Source organism: Anas platyrhynchos, chromosome 5 (genome assembly GCF_047663525.1).
Source record: "Anas platyrhynchos isolate ZD024472 breed Pekin duck chromosome 5, IASCAAS_PekinDuck_T2T, whole genome shotgun sequence".
NCBI lineage: Eukaryota > Metazoa > Chordata > Aves > Anseriformes > Anatidae > Anas > Anas platyrhynchos.
The window spans coordinates 34,547,555-34,571,794 of record NC_092591.1 but is presented as its reverse complement, the minus strand read 5'-3'; the positions used below and the strand labels follow the sequence as shown (position 1 = coordinate 34,571,794).

The 24,240-nt window shown below is 39.1% G+C and overlaps 2 protein-coding genes across 6 annotated transcripts in view; one reads left to right on the top strand and one right to left on the bottom strand.

Moving 5' to 3' along the window:
• ZNF106 (zinc finger protein 106) overlaps positions 1-24,240 on the top strand; it is a 120,244-nt gene that overhangs the window by 70,632 nt on the left and 25,372 nt on the right. The window lies entirely within an intron of this gene.
• Positions 1,405-24,185, bottom strand: GANC (glucosidase alpha, neutral C). 5 transcript variants are annotated; one of them, XR_011809683.1, is made up of 25 exons: positions 24,054-24,185; positions 23,072-23,134; positions 21,691-21,799; positions 19,972-20,099; positions 19,258-19,440; positions 18,103-18,148; positions 17,002-17,068; positions 15,664-15,760; positions 14,936-15,116; positions 14,309-14,462; positions 13,910-14,145; positions 12,846-12,972; positions 11,743-11,822; positions 10,690-10,833; positions 10,176-10,272; positions 9,688-9,789; positions 8,974-9,217; positions 7,936-8,000; positions 7,593-7,669; positions 6,519-6,593; positions 6,254-6,367; positions 5,694-5,806; positions 4,604-4,707; positions 3,457-3,751; positions 1,405-2,410 (listed from the first exon to the last, which is right to left on the bottom strand). XR_011809683.1 is itself a non-coding variant. In XM_027459490.3 (24 exons), exons 1-24 carry the CDS (start codon positions 24,080-24,082, stop codon positions 3,642-3,644), a joined length of 2,745 nt encoding a protein of 914 aa, XP_027315291.2. In that variant the 5' UTR covers positions 24,083-24,185; the 3' UTR covers positions 1,405-3,641. The 5 variants fall into 5 exon arrangements, 4 of the variants coding, with proteins under 4 accessions (XP_027315291.2, XP_071894886.1, XP_071894885.1 ...); XM_027459490.3 differs by having other exon boundaries at positions 1,405-3,751; XM_072038784.1 differs by lacking the exons at positions 1,405-2,410; positions 3,457-3,751 and adding an exon at positions 3,794-3,864.

Here is a 24,240-nt window from a genome sequence, read left to right as displayed (position 1 = left end):
ACGCCAAAGCACTGGTTCTTTTTTGTTTCTCAGCTGTTTGCTCAATTTATTAATTTCAAATCGAGTACAACAGACCATTTATATGGTCTTTTTAAAAACCCCATGAGGGCAACCTTTTGAAGAAGGTAATATAGCTAAGCTATACTAACCTGTAGGAGTTAAAAGTTATTAACACTTATGCTTCTAATTGTGACATTTTTTCTTTTTATCATGAATACAAGCTTCCTGCACCAACAGGGAAGTCAGAAAGGAGAGATTTGACTGTGTGTGGAAATAGGAATGCAATTGCTTCATGATAGGTTGTCCAGCTGCAGAATTGATGACTTCCTCATTACATTTAGATGCAAGGATTGCAGGTCTCATGTTTGACATGTCTCTGCCAAGCTGTCCGGCATAGCCATGTGTCACTCTATCTAGGATTTTTCAAGTGGTAAGTAAGTAAGTGGTTTGCAAGTAGTAAAATGCAAGGGCCTCTCACCGCACAACTTCAGAAAAAATGCTCATTTTGGAATAAATGTGTATATTCTGTCTTTCACTTTCTCCTGTTTTGCCCAATACAAACATTTATCTGTTATGTCTCATACACAGAGCTCTGTTTTGGAAAGAAAGACAGTAGTAGCACAAGGTGTGGTACCTGACAGACTCTTTGTAGACTGCAGAGAAGGATCAAGTGAAGGATTGGCAGTGGCTTATATATATTTGTTCTTGGGGTGGGGAAATGGCAGGTTGGCACGTCTCACTTTTAACCCAATGTTGCTCTTTACGGATGTTGAGAAGTATTTTCTGCTTATATCTGTTCAAAAGACAGCTTCTTCTTTTCCATTTTTTTTTTTACGCTAGACAGATGGTTTGGTCTTTTTTTTTTTTTTTTTTTGTGATGAACAGGAGTTGCCAGTGAAAGAACACTGGTGTCTTTAAAGAAACACCATTTGCCACAGAAAAGAATAGATACACTGTCTGCTACAAACAGCAAAAAATCCCTTTGTCCATTAGGTATCAAAACACCCTTTGCAATAGTATTTCTTGTGAGTAGAAGTACCCCAACCCACAACACCTGCTCAGATACAGTAAAATTCATCTACATGGATGATAATCTTTCTATTTTATTTTTATGAAGCTCTATCTGATGTTTTCAGTATCTGAATTCAGTTACTTTCTGTAGAGATATATTACAAACTTATTTCTTCATTTATGGCAAAATGTGTGGAAAAGCATGTGAGTTGCTACAAACATGAATGTAAACTTTTTTTGAATTTTTCCCCCTAAATTTATTGTATAAAGACAACCGCAAAAAGGTTTTGAGCAAATAATTCGTATTGAAGTCCACAGAAGTTAGGCACTTCATAACACTGAAAATTTGACTTATGAGTACTTTCTGTGGTGCAGATATACTGAGTCACAGCATAAATGTTAGTGATTCACTTTAATCAGATACACTTCAAATAATACTTAAATGATTCTCAACAGTAGAAATTCAGAAGGAAGAAGCATACAACTCACTTCATTGTTACTTCATTTTACTTTCAAATTTCAGAAAAATCAGTTAAAACATTTCACTAAAATGCTCCAGACAATAATTACACCCTGCCAGAAGCATCACTATGCTTAAATAAAAGAAGCAATTATCAAGTAAAGCTTAGAAACTGATAGAAAAATAGGGTCTGTCTCAAAAATAGGTTTTGTCTCTCTTCTTACAGATGTATAAGATCTATATGCTACCGTCCCACCTGGATTTACTTATTTGCATTAAGCATTATTTAGTCTGCTAGTTTAGGCTGCTAGTTCCCAGCTCCTGGACTGGGGGTTCATGGTATCTGCTAGGAACTGAAAAACAGCTCTGCAGAATCAGGGGGTAGGAACTTAAGGGTCTAGTGGGAAACAAACTGCACTTGGTACTCAGGAGTGTAGTAGTCACACATAGTCTGCTCTGATGTTCCCAGAAATCTGCCCTGCAGAGGACCAACAGCAGCAGGTGGGAGATGACTGGGCAAGCACAGAGAGGGCTTAGGATGAGGAGTAAGAAACAACATACAAATGGACTATTATGTCCCTTTCAGTGGGCAAAAATAGGAACCGCCCTTCTCTTTTTCCTAAGATTTAATTCACTAATGTTTTTAGAAAATATTTCCTTATCATATTAAAAGATACCGAGTCATTTCTGCCTTTTTTTATATCCACAAAACCCAACCAATGGCACGTTTAGGTTTGACTCAAAGCAGAACTGGTTTTAAAATAATATACTTTAAAAGCATAGCAAATGGAAAGGGCAAACAACTTGAACTGTAGAGCAGTGGGTAGCCTGTGAAGAGAGAGACCTCATATGGAAATGGCTGTGGAAATAAGCAGGATGTAGGGCTCTCATGATGTCTTCTAGTTTTGAAAGGAAAGAAAACAGCAGGACACAGCAGTTCTGTATGCAGAGATGGTTGGAAAAAGAGGCAGGGGAGCATTAGGGTCAATTTTAAAAGAATAGGGGAGTAAGTATGAAATCAGACAGCCAAATGCAGAACTTATCCCATTAATTTAAAACATTTTCTGCTATAAAGAAAATTTTAAGCACTTCAAATTTCCCTTCTGTGAATAAGCTCTTTCATTGTCACCTACAAACCTCAAATCTCATCCAGAAACTAAAAGCTGACCAAGAAATTACTAAACTATGTGTAACAGAAGCCAGATCATAACAAGCGCTTGAAGATGTGGAGGAACAGAGCTCCACATAAGGACCCTTGCTTCACCAGGCTAACCTTAACCAATGACATTCAATTAATCAAAACAGGTCAATTCTTTCCTAACAAAATACCTTCTACTTTTCTTTGTACGTTTGTTTAAGTAGCACTGGCAGAAAGAGAGGAGCAATACTGTGGAAGATGTTTCCATGTGAGTCTAGCTGCTACCCTAACCTGCTACCACTGTTATAGACCTGTGCCTTTTTTGAAAAAGTTTCACCAGCTATTAGAAAGACTTCTACACTCCCACATCACTGTCTTTTACTATCATGAAACTGGCTGGCACTACTTATTCAAACTTTACTTTCAATGACTGAACTGTTCAGCTAGCCTGTTGTTTATTTTCCTGTACAGACTGCCTAATTTTGCACTGTTCTAAAGACTTAAAAGAGGAAATATCTGTAATGACCCTGGGTGTCTCCTTCTGGGTTTGTTTTCACGAGGCAGCTTGCAGACAGAACTCTGATGATAACCTCTGTATCAGGTGTACCTAATGATGTTCTTTGTCAAACTGGCACAGTTTCTCTCTTCTCAAGTACTCTAATGTGTGAAAGGTGTGATTGCCAAATACATTAAACCCCATGCCAATAAGCCACAATCTCACACCATCAAATCATGATTTTTTTTGATGCAAGTGAAAGTAGAACTTAATCTTAAAGCCTAACTGAAGCTAGTCTGGAACAGATAGTATTTAGCTCTTTCCCCACAGATACAATCATGGTGCTATTACCTTTGCTGAACAGAAGAGCTATCCAAGTTCAAATTGGTGTTTTAAAGAAAAAAATGTTGGTTTGGGGTTGACTGGGTAGGAAATAGGTTACTTGATTTGACTGGATTCAAGTGAATGCTCTAAGTCCTCCAGACTGATTTCCCTTCAACCTTTCAATGAATTCTCTGAAGAAGTTGCATCGTATTTCACTTGACACAAATCTTCCAGTCAGCATCAATGCTCAGGGCTAAATTTTCCAGCATCAGCACAGAGGTCTTCGTATCGTATGTGAAAACCACTTCTTTTTCTTTCCCATCTGAACAGGACGAGAGAGTTTACTGTATTGATTTAGGTAAACACTTTTGAAACACAACTATGCATGACTCCTTCCAGTTTCCAATTCAGACTCCCTGCCACTGGTGAAAAGGACTGAATACAAAAGAAATAGTAGTTAAATCATTGACTTATGGTCCATCAGTTTTCCTACAACTATTCAAAGAATTTTCTGCAAAAGTTAAGCCTTGTTTGAACATAGTTGTTACTTCAAGCACCCTAAATGTCCTAAGTTTGACAGGTAGAGGTAGGAAACCCATATCCATGATTTGCACGGTGAAGGGATATGTTTGGAAAGCAGCCAGAAGAGAAAAGCCCTTTTTCTAAATGCTGCTGTCTATACATGTAGGATCCCTCACAACTTCTAGAGATCCCCATAAATTAAAGATGTCCAAGAGCTTTTGAATAAACAAAGTGAAGAGAAAAGTAATTTGTTCTTTGTCTGCAAATTTCCTGGTTTTGACTATTATGCAGGTTTATAGATCTTATCTGTACCTGGACTGACTGACTGGTTTTTCAATCAAAATGCTATTTTTGGTCGTATTCTGTGTAGTACAACTATCAGAACTTGGTAATTCTGCAGCACATCTACTGGTACATTCACTGCCTTACAAAACAAGTGTTCTTCAGGTCTGCATGTAATATTAGTAGTGATTAGCTAATGGATAATTTAACTATATTCTGTCCTTGCTACCCAAGCAGCAGTACATAAACAAAGATGTTCCCTGTGCTATAGCAGTTTCTTTGCAGAGCTGTCAGTTTGTCACCTCTAATGAATGGCAGCGGTATAACAGTATTTTGAATAATTGTAGTAAAATGAAAGTCAATGCATTACCCTTGGAACAGACTGATACAGAAGTGGGTTGTTGTCCAACTCCCAGAAATACCACCCGTTCAACTACACATGTGGTGTGGTATTGTCCACTTTCGCACATGCAGCTGAAAAGAAGAAAATTATTTAATATAGTTTCTGTCCATCAGTAGAAGTTCAGTATCACACTGAAAAAATACTGTGTTAGTCTCATCCTGAAAGTTCCCTAAACAGGTTTCCATTCCTCTATTTACATTTATCCTGAAAAAAAGTAAAATTTTTCTCCCATTATCAGCTATTTTTTGACTGCACGGCAGATTTCACAAAGTTAGAAGGGGAAAACAAAGTTTGAGAAGTTTTGTGGCAAAAGCTGCAGCTTTGACACCCAGAAACATTCTAGATTTCTGTAAAATGGTAGTAGAAAACCCTAAATATAAATGTAATCTTTATTTTAATTTTGCAAGTAAAATGTTCCAGTCTTAAACAAAATTAAATTTCATTTTGCAACTAATATAATTTCATGTATTTGTATTTATTATAAAGCTCTAAAAAAAGCCCTCATATCCAAATTAAACTAAAATTTTCCTTTTGGGGGAAACAATGTTATATCATTCATTTAAATTACTTTATTTTGGCAACTCTTAGATTTTATAGTAGTTTAGCAACAATCTTTCATTTCTATCCTGAATTTTGAAGATTTTCAGATTTCATTTAAGAGATGGGGATTTGGGAATGCTTTGGGATATGGGAATTTGAAGCATGCTTTTGGCTACATTATTTAATCTAATCTATACTTTTGCTCTGTGTTAAATTTTGTAGTCTGAGGACCACCGACTGTATATTTCTGAATCCTGAGGGAATAATGAAATGCCTTTATTATTTTTACACTTCACAGTGCTATTTATGCATGAGCAGCAGATTTCAGTAATAGAAGTGTGACAGTGGCATATTTAGGTTCTGTTTCCTTTCAAGTATTTAGTGATATTTTTGGAACTTCACTAAGCAACAGATAATACTAATATTTCCTGATTTGCAAGGCAGTCATAATGAACTGGAAAACGCATTTCCAGTGACAGTATGTTGAGTGGCTTTTGTCTGCATCAATTGATGTTACCTGGAAGACAAAATGTTCTTGTGGAAAGTGAATTTCCGGTACAGGAACTGCTTCTTGTGGAGGTACTGAAATGAATGTCCGTCATCTAGGTAGAGCTCACCTATTGCACGGGCCTGTGAAACACGCCAGATAGAGTCCAAATTAACAGCAGCTTCTAGGGGTAGACAATAAAACATTTAAAAAGAAAAAGTCTCACTACATGTTATTAATGTGGGTGTCAGATGTCACTTTATTCATTAGAAAGGACAGTTGTGGGAAGTTCTGTGTATATGTCCAAGAAATTTGTGGCTTGCCAATTCTCTGTTTCTTCTTCTAAGGGAATTGCAGAGGCCTGAGAAAGGTCAGAAAAATGCTTTACCTGTGCTACACTCTGATACTTTTACTCTGAGGAAACAGTGGTAGGGAGGTGTGAGGCCCCTGACAATAAAGAACAGTAGAGGAGAGCCACTGGAAATCCAGATGCAGTTACCACTATGCTCATTGAACAGAGAACAAGCACCTAAAAAAAGCATAAATGCAGTAAAAGACAACTTTGTAAAGGGAATATCACTTCCAAGTACCTCTGTGTCCAGGGCCACATGGAGTTCATAAGAAACATCTATCATCCATTCAGTGGATTTTCCAGCTGTAGTCTTAAGAGGTATCACAGTGCCTCCTCGCTGGAATACAGGAATCTGCCAAAAACAAGGCCAGGGTAGAAAGGTTCACATCCTCTTAATTGTATAATTTCAACTGAGAACAGGGAAAACTTAAGTTATTTCGTATCAAACCTCAGATATAAAATTTTACTGCAAGCACATAAAGAAAACTATTTAATTAACATACGTTGTCCAGTGTTACTGGGATCTTCAGAGTGCCTGGATCTTCCATTCGTATAAATGTTCTGAAATCATACCAAATCTAAGAAAAATGAAAAAAGAATGAGCACAACATATATGGCAGGATCTAGAAATGCTGAGGTCCAGAATGAGCATATTTATCTTGAAGTAAATAATAACAATGAAGTTGTTAATAAGTCACAAGAAAGAGCGACACCTGAAACTTCCCACGCACTGCTCTTGCAAGCAGGTTTAACTACTTTAGGTATGGCAGACACTGAATTCCCACAGAGATATTGATAAAATTATTTTTCTTAGCATGTTTGGAGAGCCTTATCTGTTTTTCTCCTTAAATTCAAGAAAGAATTGTTAGTATCTTCTGGTGCACTGGTGGAGTCACAAAGCTTTGCATGGTCTTTAGCATTCTCCTTTACTTCTGTCTTTCCTCTCATTTGCCTCTAGAGATGAAACTCAAGCTTTCCCTTTGGAACTATTTTCCTGAAATTCCTTCTCTTCCTTCACCTCTCAGCTGCTGCAGACAAATGGTCTGTGTAGAAGTGGATTACAGTGCCATCCTGTGGATTAATAACTCAGTTTCAGAGAGGAACTGATCTCTACATGTCAGTGTCTGCTATGCACATCCCAGGCTACTGAAGCTTGTATCTCCTTGTTATAATTTTTCCCTTCTTCAGCTTCCCCCTGGTTTCCTTAAGACCTTCCTTCAAACAACCCTCTTCTTCCATGTGAAAAGACAAGATCAACCCTATGTGAAACACATGAGAAAAGAAAAGGAATTGATAATTAATTGATAATTTAGTGAGTTTTTTTTTTTTGGTGTTTCATGAGAAGCAGTGAGCCTTGAGGGGAGATACAAATTATAGACCTGAGATCTGTGCATAGAAGAGCTTGGAAGAGCACAGGTGTAAATTTACTGTGAGGTATCAAGATGTAAGGAAGGCTGAGTGACACAGGATGGCTAACACTCAGCACAGTGGCAGCGTGCAGCAATTATGAGGTGGGGAGCTGGGAGGTTGCCATATAAAACACTTGTGTGGGCTGAGCAGCTTTGTATGATCCTCACCTCCTCTGACCCTGGAAGCAGAACACTCACTGCCTTGGCCTCTTTGTCCGTGACTGGATGCACCAACAGAGCATTTCCTGGAGTAAAAGATAAACATGGCAATGAGTGACTGCTGTGGTTCTCAAAGCTGCGTCTCATCACAGCAGCAGCACTGTGGTCTGGTGTTGCCTTGTCAACCTCCCAAAGCCATTTTAAGGGCTTGCTTGAGGCCGGCATGTGCTTATGTTCACTTTGTACTGAGAAAAAAAGGCATGTGTGAGGAGCTCGTGATTGCTCAGTCTCATTCTGTTATGGTACCGTAATGCAGCTGGGCTGTATTGCTCACCCACCCACACCTGCTTACCTAGCATATACTCATTTTCCACACCAAAAGTTTCTAATTTCCCTGGAAACTCTACCCAGAGAGGCCTGCAGAAAGACAGACAGTGGAATTCAGTTAGTTTCTCTTCTCCCACCACCTTGTTCAAGACCTTCTGGCATTTTTAGGTTCCATTTTTTTCACTCTCCTTACAGCTATCAAGAACTGAAGATAAAGTAACATCCTCTTCTGTGCCTTAAAGTACCACTTCTAAGTCACTGATGAGATTTACCAGTACAATACAGGCTATGGCACTCCTATATGTCCACTGTTTAGCGCCCTAAACCCTCGCTTTCTTCCTTCCTGCCTTTTTCCCTATGAACTTGCACTACAGATGCCTTCCCTCTAGCAAAGGAGAGATGGATGTGCCTTTCTATCAAAGTTGACCAACAATGCTGAAACCTGATGAGCTAGTCCCTGACTAGTCCTTCCTGTTCTCAGAAGCTCACTACTGCTTTTGCAGTATGTCTCCTGTCACAGACTGGGTAACCTCCACCAGAAGTTCAACTTCTTCTGTTCTCAAAAAAGGGAAGTGCAATAGGTGCCCAATAGGTGTCATATATTTAAAGTTTGAGATAGTATAAGAAAAACAGCTCATTCAAATTACAGTCTGCAGCAATTCTCCAGGTTTCCTTATAAAGAAAGCCTGGCTCACCCACTTACTTACAGACCTTCACTTGTTCACTGTAGCCTTGTTGGTCATGTGGGTGCTAATGAGACACATTTTCCACTGTGTCTGTGAGAAAAATACCATGCTTCCTCTTTAGTTCTGTACCTACTGCAGTAAATTTAACATATTCAAGGCTTTATTTACATTGTGGGCAGTACACATCAATGCCAGCTTCATTTGAAGGCTTGCAGAAAGGAATAAAACAGAATGTAGACATTTTTGTGCTTTTTCTTTCTTTTTTACTATTTAAATAAGTAATCACAAATGTAAGAGAGAGTAATTCAGTAATTTAAGTCCTTCATCTAAGTAACTTCCTGAGGATAATCACTAAACCTCCTGACTTAAGTGCTTACCTCATAACTGGTTCAGCCACTGTGTGTGCCCGATAGAACAGTGTGTATAAGTATGGCAGGAGGACGTAGCGCTCTCTAATGGCTTCCCTGATGATCTGGGTGTTCTTCTCCCCAAAGAGCCACGGTTCTCGCCGTTTGCTCTCCATGTTAGAGTGACCTCTGAAGAAGGGCTGGTAGGCTCCAGCCTGGTACCATCGAACAAGCAATTCTGGTTCTGGGTCTCCAATGAACCCTCCCACATCAGCTAGATATTGCGCAGACAGATAAAAATACACATTTTTGGAAATTATTCTGAAAAACTCGAAGATCTCCTCTAACAAACATTCCAAGGATATAAATTCATGAATTTCAGTGTACTTGCAGTTCTGCTGTTGAGTTACTGCTTGTCCAATCAAGAGCAGATAATGGAGGTAATAAGTTATCCTTTAATAAAAATATCAAGACCTTTTGGAGGCTGAGTGCCTTCCCCTGTGGCAGAGGACTGCAACACTGATACTGCAGACCATCACCTCGAGATTGTTGTTCCAGGACACAAACACTACAGAAGACTAAGAGGAGAAGTGATGGTGAGAGACAGGTTTTTAGCATCTGAAATCGTTTGTGAATCGTCTGTGAATCCAACTGGAAATGCTGTTGAGCTTTTCACTATCTGTGTTGAAGTCTGGTGGCACTAGCAGATTTTGTGTAGTGAGCAACTCCAACTAAACAGCTTACCTCCACAGAATGAAATCCCTGCCAGGCTGATGGTCAAAAGCATTGGAATGGAGATTTTCAAGTAACCCCACTCTGCTGTGTTGTCTCCAGTCCACACTGCCCCTGAAATTTACTCAGTCTCAGGCTTACACAGGAAATTCAGGTGTATGACTCAACTTATGCTTGCAGTTAAGGAAAGAAAACAGGGATGGTCATGAAAACTGGTGAACTGCTGTTCATTGCAACTTCTTTTTTTTTCCTTTATATGCATGCTCCTGAAATATCCAAAAACCATAGTGCTTTGTCCCAGGATAAGGATTGCTATTCTGACTTTAACTTGCACATGCTTTGCCAGCCCTTCCTCGTATTTTTTTAATCACTTGCACTTGTAGGATGTCACTATTCCAGTATTTCTAAGATATAGAAATATGTATCTGTCCTCTCTAGACTTAACTACTATATACCAAGCTCAAGAAAACAAACCAGAAGGAAAGCTAGTCCTTGCTTACCATACTTCTGTGACCCAGCAAAGAACGATCGTGTGAGAACAAATGGTCTTTCCTTTCCTGAAGATCGTTTGATGAGTCCTTCTGCAGTCGCCATTTGCTGAAAATCATGAATATAAAAGTCAGGAGGATGAGCTTTCCAATTAAAAAATTTGCAACGCTGCCTTTTTAGCCCTTCCTAGTCAGGAAAATTAAGAAATGAGTGCCCACAAATAACAGCTATTGTTAAACCAACACGTTCCTACTACAATATACTTGAACAACAACAAAATATTAATTTCGTGTAGTCACAGCCAATGTCATTACATTGTTACATTAGAGATGTATGGATATTGTCATACTATCTTGTGACAGAGACGTTTATTTCAAATACGGCAATACCTATTACAGCAGAATTTCATTCTGTAACCTGATGGAGGTTAGAGCATACCTATTACTGTTTAAATACAATCCTTATCACATTAGGCATACCCTGTAAGGGCAGATAATTGCTGGTCTGTGTCTCCAGATACTCTACCTGGTAGAATCCATAGAGGTTGTGCAATTCCCGGTGCTCCCAGTTCTTGTAGTGCACAGCATCTTTCTGCATTGTTAGCTCTGCTCCTTTGAAAACTGATGGCTCATTCATGTCATTCCACACAAAGAGGATATTAGTGGACCCCTATAGTACAGGGTTGCAGTTAGGACATAAGACAGGCATTGCTGAGACTTAAATCTCTATAGTGGGTGTCAGACCAGTCTGGGGTTTGAGTAGGAACAGCAGCAGCAAAGCAAGGTATGGTTATTATGCTACTGTGGTCACTTGAAAGCTGCCAGTCATTCCCCCCTTTTCTCTTGGTGGCTTTTGCGTTCAGGGTGGCAGTCTAAAAGCCCAGTTGATTTTTGTAGTTCTCATAAAACTCAACGGAGTTGCGAAGTCACCTGCTGTTCCCACCTTCTGGTAAGGGAGAAGAGGCAGAGAAGGCCAAAAGAGACGTAATAAATAGCCATGAAGGAAAAAAAAAAATAAATCAGAGGCCAGAAGAGAAAAACTGTAGAGGAAAAGCACCAGGGGAAATGCCAAGCAAGGTCTGTGAAGGGAGTGATTAGCTTTGCAGTAATGTTGAAGCAACCTTCAGTGGAGGGTGGGAGAAACTGGAGGTGTCTGGTAGCGTCCACCCAGGCACCTTCAGCACTGGGCCGAAGTGCTGAAAGGAATGTGAAGGAGATGTGACCATGAGCTACGACAGCACTCCCATCTCACTCCTTGTGTGTTGTCATGGTAGTAAAAACAGGTAATGCAGCAGTGGTGTTAGATGATGGGCTGCTAAAATGCCTGCACTGTCCATCCTACTGCTACAATTAAGTAAGCAGTTTCAGTGGCAGAGTACAGGGTCTAGCTTTCTCAGTGTAGACAAGTCCATGGAGAGAATCCTTCTATGGTATTTCAGTTTCTCACGATATTTTCATGTATGTTATGATAATACAACTACAAAATCCACCAACTTGCTTAGCCATTTTTTTTATCTTCTCTCTTTTAACCGTTTTTGGGCTTTCTGGAGCATGTAGATCAGAACAAATCAATACACACCTTGTATGTTTTGAAGGCAAATTGATCTGCATACCATTTTCGCACTTCAGGATTGGTGAAATCTAGGTAACAAGACGAACCTGTGGATGTGGGAGATCCTAGTTATTTAGCTGCTTTTAAGAGTATGTGTTGTCTTTGCACCTAAATATAGCAGCTTACAGCTAGAATGCTTTCCACAATAGGCAGCAATAACGTGGTTGATATTGTTTCTGAGACAAAAGCCCCAAAACAAATTCCAGGCCAACATGGAACTCAGTACACCTCTTGCCACTATCTGCAGATCAACACACGTAGGCTCTGGAGGTCTGAAGCTCAGCACCATTTCAGAATGAATGCCAGCTGTTTGAAAAATGTTTGGATGTTAGCAGGAAGCCAGGGAGAAACGGCACCCTTGGTGTTCTGAACTTGAAACAGGAAAGCGACATCGTGAAGCTGAATAACAACGTCCTGAGATGTATGAGTGAAAGACCAATTGTTGCAGTTATATGTTCATACATATGCACAGGGAGAATAAAATGGTAATACTTAAAATGGTAATAGTTAAAAACTGCCATGCTACTAGAAGTTGTAACATACCCTCGATTTTTTCTGTATTCATTGATGTTCCACAATGTTTGTGGGCTGTCTGGAAAGAACAAGGACACCCTCTACCAACTCACTCTGAGATAACCTCATGAAAAACAGCATGTCAAATCACTGTATTGTGATTGAATCAGTCTTCAGTTTCATGGTTCACTTAATTTTCACCCAACCTACAACAGCTGTGTTCAGTGCAACAGACCAGACTAGATTTATTTTAACAAGAACAAGTTTGAGAAGAGGGGATGGTTGTTCTGATCAAAACTTTTCTAGCTCTAGGCACTGGGACTATTTGTAGAGCCAACAGACACAACAAAGTTTTATGGCCGAGGCAGTTAAAACATGAATGTACAAAAGACAAACTAATCAAAAGTATTTGAAATTATGAATTAAAAAAAAAAAAAAAAAAAAAGCATTGTGAGAAATTAATTCTACCTTAATGGCTCCCAATTCTGCAAAATTTTTAAAATTAACAGCTTGAAATGCAGATCGAACAACTTTTTTTTTTTTTTTTTTTTTTTTACCTGGCCAACAGATGCCCTCAAAATCTTGTCCATTTCTGTCTTTCACAAAATATCCCTTGTCTTTTCCTTGTGAATACAGGGCATACATGGGATCCACTTTAATGTGGGGGTCTACAATGACGACAAGCTGCCAGGATAAGAAAATAAAGTGCATCATTAGCATCAACTCCAGTTAGTGAAACAGGGAAATTTAACTTTTGATACAAAGCAGATAAAGAGTTCATTTCAGGTAAAGAAGGTAGCTATGTCACTCATTTTAGAAAGCATTTACCTATGTTTGTATATCCTGCACTACACATATGTGTAACAGCTAATTTACAAGGAAGGCATGAATTCATACTTAGTCCCCTGAAATGTTTCAATTGAAATCTAATACCCCACTCCCTGAAAACACAATGTTTAATTCATGGCTATATTCTGTGAATGGGAAAACATACTTATTTGCCTTAAGACGTTTAAATATATCTTAGTTTGTATGACATACAACAACAACAGAAATTCCTACTGTTTTTAACATCCAAGTATTGTATTTTGCAGGTACCTTCTTCTGCCATTAACTGCCTTGCCCTAAAGCTGAGAAGGTACTAATAGCTCCAACTAAGAGACTATAAAGCTTGATGCTATTTCAACAGTTCCCCTGTTGGCAAACATCAAGCATTAAGCAATTCACAACTTTCAGATGTTAAACATATACATTAGAAAGAAAAACTGAAGCAAGGACAGCTGAAGGAAGGTTGGCATAGTGGTGAAAGCTCACATTACGTAGAAGGATTTTCTCCTTTGTTGATCAGCGACAGCACTGGGCTGCTTCTTTAAGATGGAGCTTCAAAGGGGTCAAACAGCCTGATGCTCAGGGTACTAAACTAACTATGAAACAATATAATGGCATGAAGAGGTGGATTAAAAAAAAAGCTTGCACATGAGAAGCATCACCAGACTGCAACACAATCTAATTTACTTTGTTAATTACACTGTTTCTAGTGTCTCAAGTACTTCGGTTAAGGCTGATTGGGTAACTTCACACTAAAAATTAGTATTTCATTCCTTCCTGATATATTATTTACCTTGCGTTTTTTCTTCCTGAGAAGTTCCTGCATCCTCTTGGGGTTCTGGAACTTCTTCTTGTCCCACGTAAAATACCTCTTCCCATCTGTGTGTTCTATGTCCAGCCATATCACATCGTATGGAATGTCATGTTCATCAAAACCTGCATCTACTGCCTTGACATCTTGCTCATCTTCATAATTCCAGCGGCACTGATGGTAGCCCAGAGAAAAAAGGGGAGGTAGGGCTTGAGTGCCTAGGAAGAGTATATGAATGAAGCTAACAGTGTTAATGCTTTTCAGAATTTCTTCTGAAGACTTTACAGAAAAGTTAACCCTCTCTTGAGTACATAATATTCCTTGGGGAATCTCCCAGGTAAATTTGTCATACCGACTGACTCCAATTATTTAAGTTAGTACCTGTCAGTTGTGCAAATTGTTTGAAGATATCAAATGCAGTTGGTCCCATCAGCAGGAAAACATCAATGATCCCACTTTCTGACATCCAGCGCACATCAGTTAGAGGCACTGCCCTCTGCTTAGCAGTATCTGCAGCAGATCCGGACTGTTTGTGCTTTAAAGGAAACCAAAGTAGAGCTGAATTCTTCTCTATCAAACTTTTGTTCATTAAAGGATCAAAGATGGAGACCCATGAAATTCTACCACTAAAACATATCTCGCAGGTATTAGAAAAACACAGTTTATTATATATTCTTAGCAAATCCTTTACCTTGCACACTGGTTATGTGAAATAAAGAGCAACAGTTAAAGATCACATAAAATGGTGAGGGGCAAGGTAATTAGAACTTTTCTGTGACTAGTTTCTAATAATTCATGAGTAATAAAGAAAAGGATCAATTTTAATCATGTAATCAAGTGTTGGAATAAAGCAAGATTTTTTCACTATTTCAGTTTTAGCATAATTCACATATTTGTGCTCAAGAGTTGATGTGATCTGTCTCCAGTGATGTTGCCATCTTGCTTTTGGCCCCAAGTTGTAGTGTTTTCTTTTGATATTAAATTCCGAGGAAAATAGGCAACTCTCACCTCAGCTACTGCCTTTGTATTAATATCCACCAGTGTTTCTGAAGAGTTCAGCCAGAAAATCCCTGAAGTTGTGTTAGGCTTGTGTGCTAAGAGAAGGGGCACTGAACCATAAATACCTATTTTTTCATGTATCTTGTGTCCGAAGATGTCCAAATTATAAAGCCGGTAGGCATCACCATCACTAGGACAAAGAAAAAGATGTATTTGTTAGATGTAAGCATCCTGAACCAGGCCAATTTTAGCTCTACTGTCATTCCACTGAACTCACTGAACACTCTGTATTATGGTCTTTTGTTTACCCTCCAGGCTGAAATGTGGACCTTCTATAATACTGCTTCTTTGCTTTGGTCCTACCTATCTCAATCAAGCAACATTTTGGCTGTCAGTGAGAATACTGCTCACTTATTCCAAGCCCTGAAATAAAAATTCTGAATTCTTCTGTCCCCCATGAAGTTGCTCTTTTAAGAATTCTGCTTAGATGTGACTAATTGTGCAATTCTGAATAAAGACAGCATAGAAATTTGATAGAGAACAAAAGGGGCCATTCATGAAATTGCAGAATGTAAAGCAGAACAACTCACTCCGCATGGACAGTTTATGACTCAGTTTGCTATATCATTAAAATAAAATATGGGATATAATATACATATTTCAAGCTGCTGTTTGTATTAAATCATTTACATGGTATTATAGCTCTCCTCTGCAATAATGCAATCTGCCAGCTTTACCTTGTGTTTTTGAGAAGTAGTGATTCTGCGTGTTGTGGTATTCCATAGACATGGTCAAATCCATGTAAAGAGAAGTCCACACCTACAGAACTTGGACCTGAGGTAATAACATTAAAAGAGAATAGCACAGAGTTCCATTCTTGGGCTTAGCTGAAACCAAGAAAGCATCACAACCTAATTGTAAAAAAATAAATTAAAAAGCAAATTTTAACAATTAGCTTTTTCAAACTTGTTTTCAACTTCTTTCATCATTAGTTATATACTGCAGAGGTAACATTTTCAACAGATTTTATTGTATTTCTTCCAGTTTTGATCTGCTTAAGATAAAACGAAAAAAAAAGAAAGAAAAAAAGGAAAAAAAAAAGCACGTAATAGTTCCTTTACTATGTAGTAAAACTGCTTAAAATGATCTCCTATTTCTATCCTAGCAACTACAAGCCAATCTTTGCAGCACAGTGGTACAGCAGAGTGAACATCAGAGTCAGAATTGCTTGTTTTCTACACTTTTCAGCTACAGGCAGTGGCTTCAGTATCAGAATCTTACCGCAGGGACTTTACTCCCTCAATACAGAGAAGCAGCAAAATCATGATGCTGGCCTAATATGTCAGATGCAGCATGAATAACGAGGGCAAAAGCTTCCTGCTTTTTTTCCTGTGTGTCTCAATGGTGAAGAGCAGAAACCTCTATCACCACAAGGAAGCTCTTTTAGACTTCCCTCTGCATACTGCAGCTGCTGAGCAGTGCCAGTTGCCACAGAAGGCTGCATGATAGAAGTAACAGACAAAGCTAACAGAATTAGTTAATGCAGAATGCAACTGGACAGGCAGCAAAGGGTCATGAGTTTTTGTAATTCATAATTTAAACTGTATTTGAGCTTCTGACTTCCAGGTATCTATCCCCTTCTTAGTGTCCCTTAAGACTGCTCAGTACTTTCCTTTGTAGTCCCCCACTTCAGAAGTTTCTCTGCAACAATTATTGCTTAGATACCATGATTTCTGATATGTCATCAGAATAAACATGTGAAATCAATGTTAATATATACAAAGCAGAAAACAACAAAAAGAAATAGTGTATTACATAGTAGTCAGCCAATGCAGATTAGTGTTACATTTGGAAATGGCAGTTAGCTGATGAAATGCGTCACAGATGAACAGAAATCTAATGATTATTTCCAGTGCTTCTGTCAGATTTGTTACCCACTGACACCTTACAGGCAAGTTAAAAGGTTTGAGTGAGACATCGATAAACATTAAGCAGCTAAACAGAAATATGAATGAATAAAGGTCAATACATGTACAAAGCAGTAAAGACATTTTCAGAACTAAATTGAGACTTACCATGAGCTTTGAAATCCAAGAAACTGCCAAATTTCTCTTGCCAGAGACCTAGATCCTCCTGTTTCTCCTATATAAACAGAAATAGCTAAGCCTGTAAGTGCAACTACTCACACCATGTACTAAGAAAAATGTCTTTATTCACATGAGATTCATGAATTGTTTTTTTTTTTTTTTTTTTTTTTTTTGTCAAATATGGATAATATAAATAAATCCAAAATGCAGTTCAGATTCTGCTGCAGCAGTGTGAATCCTCCAAAGCAAGAACACTCCTTGGCAGAATCCAGAGTTCAGATGCATGTATGCTGAAAGCAGCATAGCTTCTCCAGTTTTTAACAGGATGGTACAGTAAGCCATCTGCTCTACAGGAGGCTAAAATTGTCATGGGCATACCTCAGCCTCCTGAGAAAACTGGCATGTGCCTATATGCACTGCCAGGACCTGGCCTTTTTCCAGAGGGAATCTTACATCAGTACTAAGCATGGATGTATGTATAGGCATATCTTTGGACTGTTACAGAAGAGGTCTCTTTCTTTTGAAACTCTCTTTGCAAAGAAAAGGGAATTTGAAAATGACCAAATATCAACAGGAAACTCCTTGTTACATACGTAGTCCAAATTAAATGAGAGATCAAGAACAAAAGAGGGAAAAAAAAGTAAATAAAATGGCCATGGAAGACATTTTAAGCCAGATCTACGTGCTGATGCCTCCTACAGCCCTGGTAAAACACATACTGCTGTCTGAAATACCAGATCCTCTTTGAATTTCACTGAAAAAATTATTAGATTAAGAAAAAAATATATTTGATACATCTCATAAAGGAATAGCTGATGTGGGACTTTCAGTTACTATCATCTCTCATGTGAATGAAAGGCCCACAAAGCCCAAAGTGCACTGTAATACATTCCAATAGCGAAGAAAAAGAACTGCATTCTGGTGTCATGATAAAGATGAAGTCATGGCAATCTACTGTATATTATGTGCTGCATGTTAGTTTGGCTGTTTGTAAGAACAGTACCAGAAGAAATCACAAATGTGATTCTGTTTAATCAATTCTCGTTTCTACAAAATATTAATGATGGAATTGGAGTAAGCATAGGCTACCTTAGAAGAATCACTTGCTGCCTCCTCGTTTTCTGCTGTAGATTTTCTAGTGAAAACAAATATATAAAAAATAATCAGTTTATTGTTAACATATGGAAGGATTTAAAATAGAAAATCCATATAGCATTATGCATTCACTTACATATTATATAAGTGCTTTAGAATCACAGACTCATCTATATTGGAAAAGAGTTTCAAAATTATCAAGTCCAACCATCTACCTGACCTATCATTAAACCACGTCCCTTAGCGCAATGTCCACACAACTAAAAAATATCTCCAGGGATGGTGACTCCGCCACTTCCCTGGGCAGCCTTTTCCAATGCTTGACCACCTTCTCTATGAAGAAATTCTCCCAAATACCCAATCTAAGCCTCCCCTGAAAAAAACTGAGATTGTTTCCTTGTGTCCTAAGGTGCCAGACTACTCTGAAAACTGATGTAATTGTAGAGAGCTCTGATTGGCAAATCATTTTAATATTTGATGTCCTAAAATAGCCTTCACTCTACACTTGAATTAAATTCATCCTTTCAGATTCCACATTTATTTCTATCTGTGCCAGCATTTTACCCACTCAGAAGATCCTCATGTCTTTGTTCTCTATTAAAGGCTCTCTGTTAATTAATTTTTTTCAAGTAATTCTTTCTATGAGAAACATACTTGCTATGCCTGTTTCCTAGCCATGACATGGTCTGCTTTGTAAATTCTCATTCTTCCAGCACTTTGCAGTGGGACTGATCTGCAAGCTCATATATAGCATATTGTAACTTACTCGAAGAGCTTATATGGTGAACAAAACTTACCTGAAGAGTAAGTTTACTCACAAAATGAGGCAAAACTAAGAACCTTATCATATTACTGTCGTTCACTCCCCAAAAGACAAGGGGAACATGACACTTTAGTTTATTAAAGAATTGGCTAATAACTTAGGTTAGCATGAGCATATGTCCGCTGTAAGGGATTCAAAGAGTCTGCAGTTAATTGATTTAGACATTCTTTTTTAAAACTTCACTAGCATACTTACTGGCACGAAGTAATAGAGAAGACAGATTTCAATATGTGGGAGTTTCTATCACAAAAATTGCTATTCCAATATAATTGTTTATTTTCAGCTACAGCTCAATTACCAAATGGTGGGATAGACAGGTACTGTACCTATCACTAGGAGGTGGTTGGAGGTGCTCAAAATATAACAACCCATTGGAATTCATGCTCAGAACAGTCTCACCCTTGGAGTGTAGCTCAACCTGGAAGGGGTTTGCTGTGACTTGAAGCGTGTAGTCCTTATTAACACTTGTCAGCACCAAAATACCTGCCTCCTTCTGGGATACAGAGAGTCTGACAAAAGAAAAGCAACAACAGTTTTATATGAATCAGCAGCATGTGAAATCCACTGTAACTAAATGCAATCTGAAACAAAAGATAGGCTAAGACTGCGTACATTACAAAACCTCAAGGCTTGTGCTGAGGTGATGAACCCCAGAAATACATGCTGGGTTCAGGCTTCAATGCACAGTGCAACAGGTGGACGCAGAACTACCATGAAAACTACCCGGAGTTTGCATTCCTTTCACATCAGTATGTAATGCATTTAGTAAAAATGATGCAGTGTAACAAGTAGACTATTTTTCAGTTTAGTCAAACAGCCTCACGTTTCTAATATATATGACAAAATTTTCTCCTATGTAGTTAACATGAATTTTTGAAAGCAAATTAACCATGTACTTTTTTATTTTCTCTTCCTGTAACAACTTTACAACATGGAGAGTCAACTTTAGTGTGGTGCAAATGAGGGAAAAGGCAAAACAACCTTGCAAATGAAGCTGTAAGTTACTAAGTAAGGTGCTAAATCATTGTCCCTTCACTTACCTCTGGGTGGTAGGTTCCTTTATAAGAACATCAGGAACTTCATATCTTGCTCTGAGAGGAGCTGCCTCATTAATTTTAATCCTAAAAATATTGCCTTCTATTTCATATATTTCTACTTGTAGAAGAACCTGGGAGCAAACACAGATAAACTGGTAATGATAAAAAACATCAACTTACTTTTCAACTTAACATCATCAGACACTTTCCGTCTGGAAAAAAGCACTCATGCCTGCTTTCTGATTTAATGTTCTTTAGTACTACAAAATAACAGTCACCATCCACCTAATTTACACCAGCTAAGTCTGCTTTGCTGCTTTGACGAGCAACTGTTTTAAAGTGGATTCTTTATCTTCATGCCTAAAATATTTGCAGCTCTCCCCACAAGTAACAAGGAAAACAGGGATAGTACACAATAACCTTGAAGTTTGGGTAATTTTAGTACTGTGGTGTAAATGTAAGAGCATGATACTACTGAGATGTGGGCTTTTTGTAAAAGCATCAGTGCTCTGTGTTCACTGGTATTCACAATGGTACTTGGACTGATGACCCATGTCAGAAAGACACCTGAAGAAAAACGGATGATACTGCTCTACTCATAAAGACGTGTAACTAGCTATTTTACACTTCAGGGAACTGTAAACTCACTTTGTTCTAGCTCACACAAAATGACTCATTTTTATTCTGTGGAGAATCTCTATGCAAGAAATCAGATATTATTTTTTTTTCGCACTTCTGTTTTTTTCACTTTCTGAATCTTTTCTCCCATGAGACACAAAAATTGGATGAAGAATTTCGGCCTGCTATCTTTTCCTTTTACCTGGGAGCTAATCAGTACCACTCTCTTCAAAGACATGAAAGAATGAAAGTGCCATAAGACTAGATGGAGGGTAGGCAAGGCAGAAAAAATGATTTGGAGTTCCAGATTCTGCTTCTTAGGATACACTTCATATTATGCCATCTTTGAATAAACTCCCAGTCTACAGAACTGCAGGGTCTTCAGTCTTTCACCTACGTTAAGATCTAGGTGGAAAAAAAAAAAAAAAAAAAGACTCCTTTTTCTATGCTGACTTCAAAGGTCAGATTCAACACTGAAGGCAGATAATACATTCATACACATTACCTGCGTAATGCGATGCTTAGAGCATGGAATGGGGAGAGCTGCCATTCCAAACTCCCATAATCTGAGGATGGTTTATGTTGCCTTTTCCCTGAGTATGCTAGCTGGTATTCTGTCAAATTAGAGAAATGGAAGATATCCCTCTTCCTGGATCTCTTTTTATATATGAATAATTTGATAGGTGAGAAAGACTTTTTTCCTACAAGGTTGCCATTCATCAATTATGGGAATACAAAGGTATGCTTGAGAGGTGTTGAAACATGTGTCTTCTTATTCCGTTATGGAAAAATGATTTATTATTTTGGAATAGTGGGGAAAACCTGAATTAAAAACATTTTTTTCACATAAAAAGAGTCGATTTAGATTTTTAATAAAGTCAGCACAGATTTTTTTTTTAAGTTCCTTAAAATGTCCTCCTTAAAATGTCCCTTTTTCTTGCTCAGTCTCAAGTTGTCAAATAAATACTGACTAGTAAGGACATCTTTAGGCTGATACTTTGCATCATAAGTACCTACCACTGAAGTATCTCAAAACTTTCTGCAAGCATTATCAGACCTGGTGATAATATTCACTGCTCTTTCTTATACTAGGTAAGATCTCACCTTATTCTCCTCATGAATAATTTGGAATTTGACATTCTCATCACTTAATGTGACTGAATCCAGCAATGCTCGATACAAGGATTTTCCAGGACGTAGAAGTTTCTGACGCCTGACAAGACAGAGAATTGTTTTTAGTCTCCCTACTTGTGGCTTATATCACACACAGGGACATAATACTAAGTTGGAAATATTTACTAATCATTTGTCTTGAATTTTTTCAAACAATTTTTATTAGTGCTTCAAGTAAAGGGGAAAAAGAGGGAATATAATTCTAAGCAAACATGTATATAAATGAGATGGAAAATAGGGGGGCCTGGTCAACCAACACCATACCAAAAATCATTTTTTAAATAACAGGATAAATTCAAGTGACCAACTAAAATCAAAGTTGCCCAGTTACATTTCACTTCTTTCCAGAACTCCATAAATTTCATCGGAATAATCCATTTTTTATTTTGTGTTACATACAGTAATGTTTGGTTTCCAAACCTCCAGTTAACAGCTTCTACATTCTGTAGTGATGAAGCAATACATATTTGTAATTTGTAAGCTCCTGGATATACACTGAGGAAATTGATTTTCAAGGGATACTCACGTATCTACTGACCTAAGAAGGCTCTCTGCTTTGCAAGACCCAGTGCTTGAGCTGCTAAAATGAAAGCAGGAACTGAACAAGGAGAGTGGCCAGTCTGGATGGGCTGCTACAGAGTTTTAACTGCAGTTTTTGGTCCTGATGATGTTTTTAGGACAGAGACCCTGAAATAAAGGCTCTGTCAACTGTTTGGAGAATTCTCCTTGTGGAGCCCAGGTTTTTAAACTGTTTGAAGATGGGTGTCCTCGAAGGGATGCTTCTTTATCAATAAACTGACTTGGTTTACTTGCAAACAGACATTATGCAGATGTGAGCAATCACGCAAAGGATTTAGTTTAAAAGTAGAGCAGAAACATGATCTGAGGCTTGCCACTGTGCAGTAACTTCCTGTCAAGAAATTAGATGTCTTAAGTTAAAACGGTGATAGGTGAGAGAGGGCTGATGTGAAAAGATGTCTTGCTCCCATTGGCAAAATATTATCTGGAACTTCAGAACATAATTTCCTGAAGAACGGAATTGGGTAGTTGAAACTATAACCCTGTATGTCAGAGGCTAATCGGTGTAACACTGGGCAACCATTTGTTTTACCTAGGCAACATTAGACAGGATACAATGGAGGTGAGATTCTACCTTTTAAAATATGCTGGCCGGTTAGTGGAATGCTCACTTTGAAAGGAACATCCTGAAAGTAGCACAGTCGTTGTGATTAAAAATCAATGTGAAACTACTTCCTGTAACTTTTAAGAGTTGTCAAAACCAAAAACCCTACACTACAATTCTTCTCTTTACCTGTAAAAAGCAATCTGGTTGCATTCCTTAAAGTTGCTTTTGTCCACAGCTTCATCTTGAACACTGGAAAGAGCAGAAAACATTTACATGTGTTCAGAAACCACCTGTTGACAGATCAGATGATGGGTGTCTCCCTCTAGAGTGGTGAGGATTAAATAGAGTGGAGACAACCATGACATAAAACGTGTTGGACTCTGAACTACTGTGTTTGGATATAGGAAAAATTTGTATGCATTTAGGTCAAAGCTAAGCCACTTCCTTTTAAAGTGATAATTTTGACAGCCAGTTGGATCTGTGACTAACAGAGATGAATTTCTGCATAAGTGAATTCTTGGGGCTTTGCATTTTGAAGCAAGTTCTCTCTCTGCAGTCCTTAAACATTATGTTCCAGCAATAAAAATTGACAGGATGGCAGAAAAGGAGGAATCCTGCGTCCCTCTTCTGCCTGCAGTGGGACTAGCGAAGAGGAGGCTTCTGTTGGCTCTACCAACAGCTCTGTGTTATCTGGGGACTTGAGAGAACTTCTGGATGTATTAGAAAACAGTAAATTTTTGGCCTGCCTGAAAACATTGGACTGCCAATAGCGCCTGTCATCAGCACGTTTCCCCTACCATACCGAGTTCAGCCACGCATGGAAGAGCATTAGGTTTTATTTAGTCCTGCCAAACGAAGAGCTGACGCTCACAGGACGCTAATTACACACACAAACACCACACACAGACGCAGAGGGCAGCCGTCGGTGACAGCAGCAGCTCACCGAGCACTCACAGCCCCGGGGGACCTCCCCGAACCCCCCCCCTCCCCCCCCGTTCCGGCCACGTCCCCGGCCCCCTCCCGTCAGCTGAAGGCCCCGCGCAGCCGGGGGCGGCTCGGCCACGTCCCACCGGCGGCCGGCTCCGGGCCCTCCGCTGCGTGCAGCCGGCCCGGCACAACCGGGAGCGAGCAGCGGGCCGGCCGGGGAGCCGTTAGCGGGCAGCGTTACCTGGCTTCCCCCGGCACCGCCGCCTCCATCGCGGCTGCTGCAGCCGGAGGGGCGGCAGCGGAGGCCGGGCTTCCCCGGGGGTGCCCTGCGAAGCGGAGGGGATCGGAGGCCGGGCAGCGGCTGCTCCGCCCCCCCCCCCCCCTTGCCGGCGCCGCTCCCTCTCGCCCACGACGGCGGCGTGGCCCCG

Bases quoted from the DNA above. Each gene is read 5' to 3' on its own strand.
- GANC (XM_027459490.3), bottom strand. From the start codon at position 24,082: ATGGAGGCGGCGGTGCCGGGGGAAGCCAG. The intron at 14,146-14,308 runs GTACTAACTTAA...TACTCTTCCTAG, and splicing joins ACAATTTGCACAACTGACAG to GCACTCAAGCCCTACCTCCC. The intron at 10,273-10,689 runs GTAGAGTATCTG...CATGATTTTCAG, and splicing joins ACCTCTATGGATTCTACCAG to CAAATGGCGACTGCAGAAGG.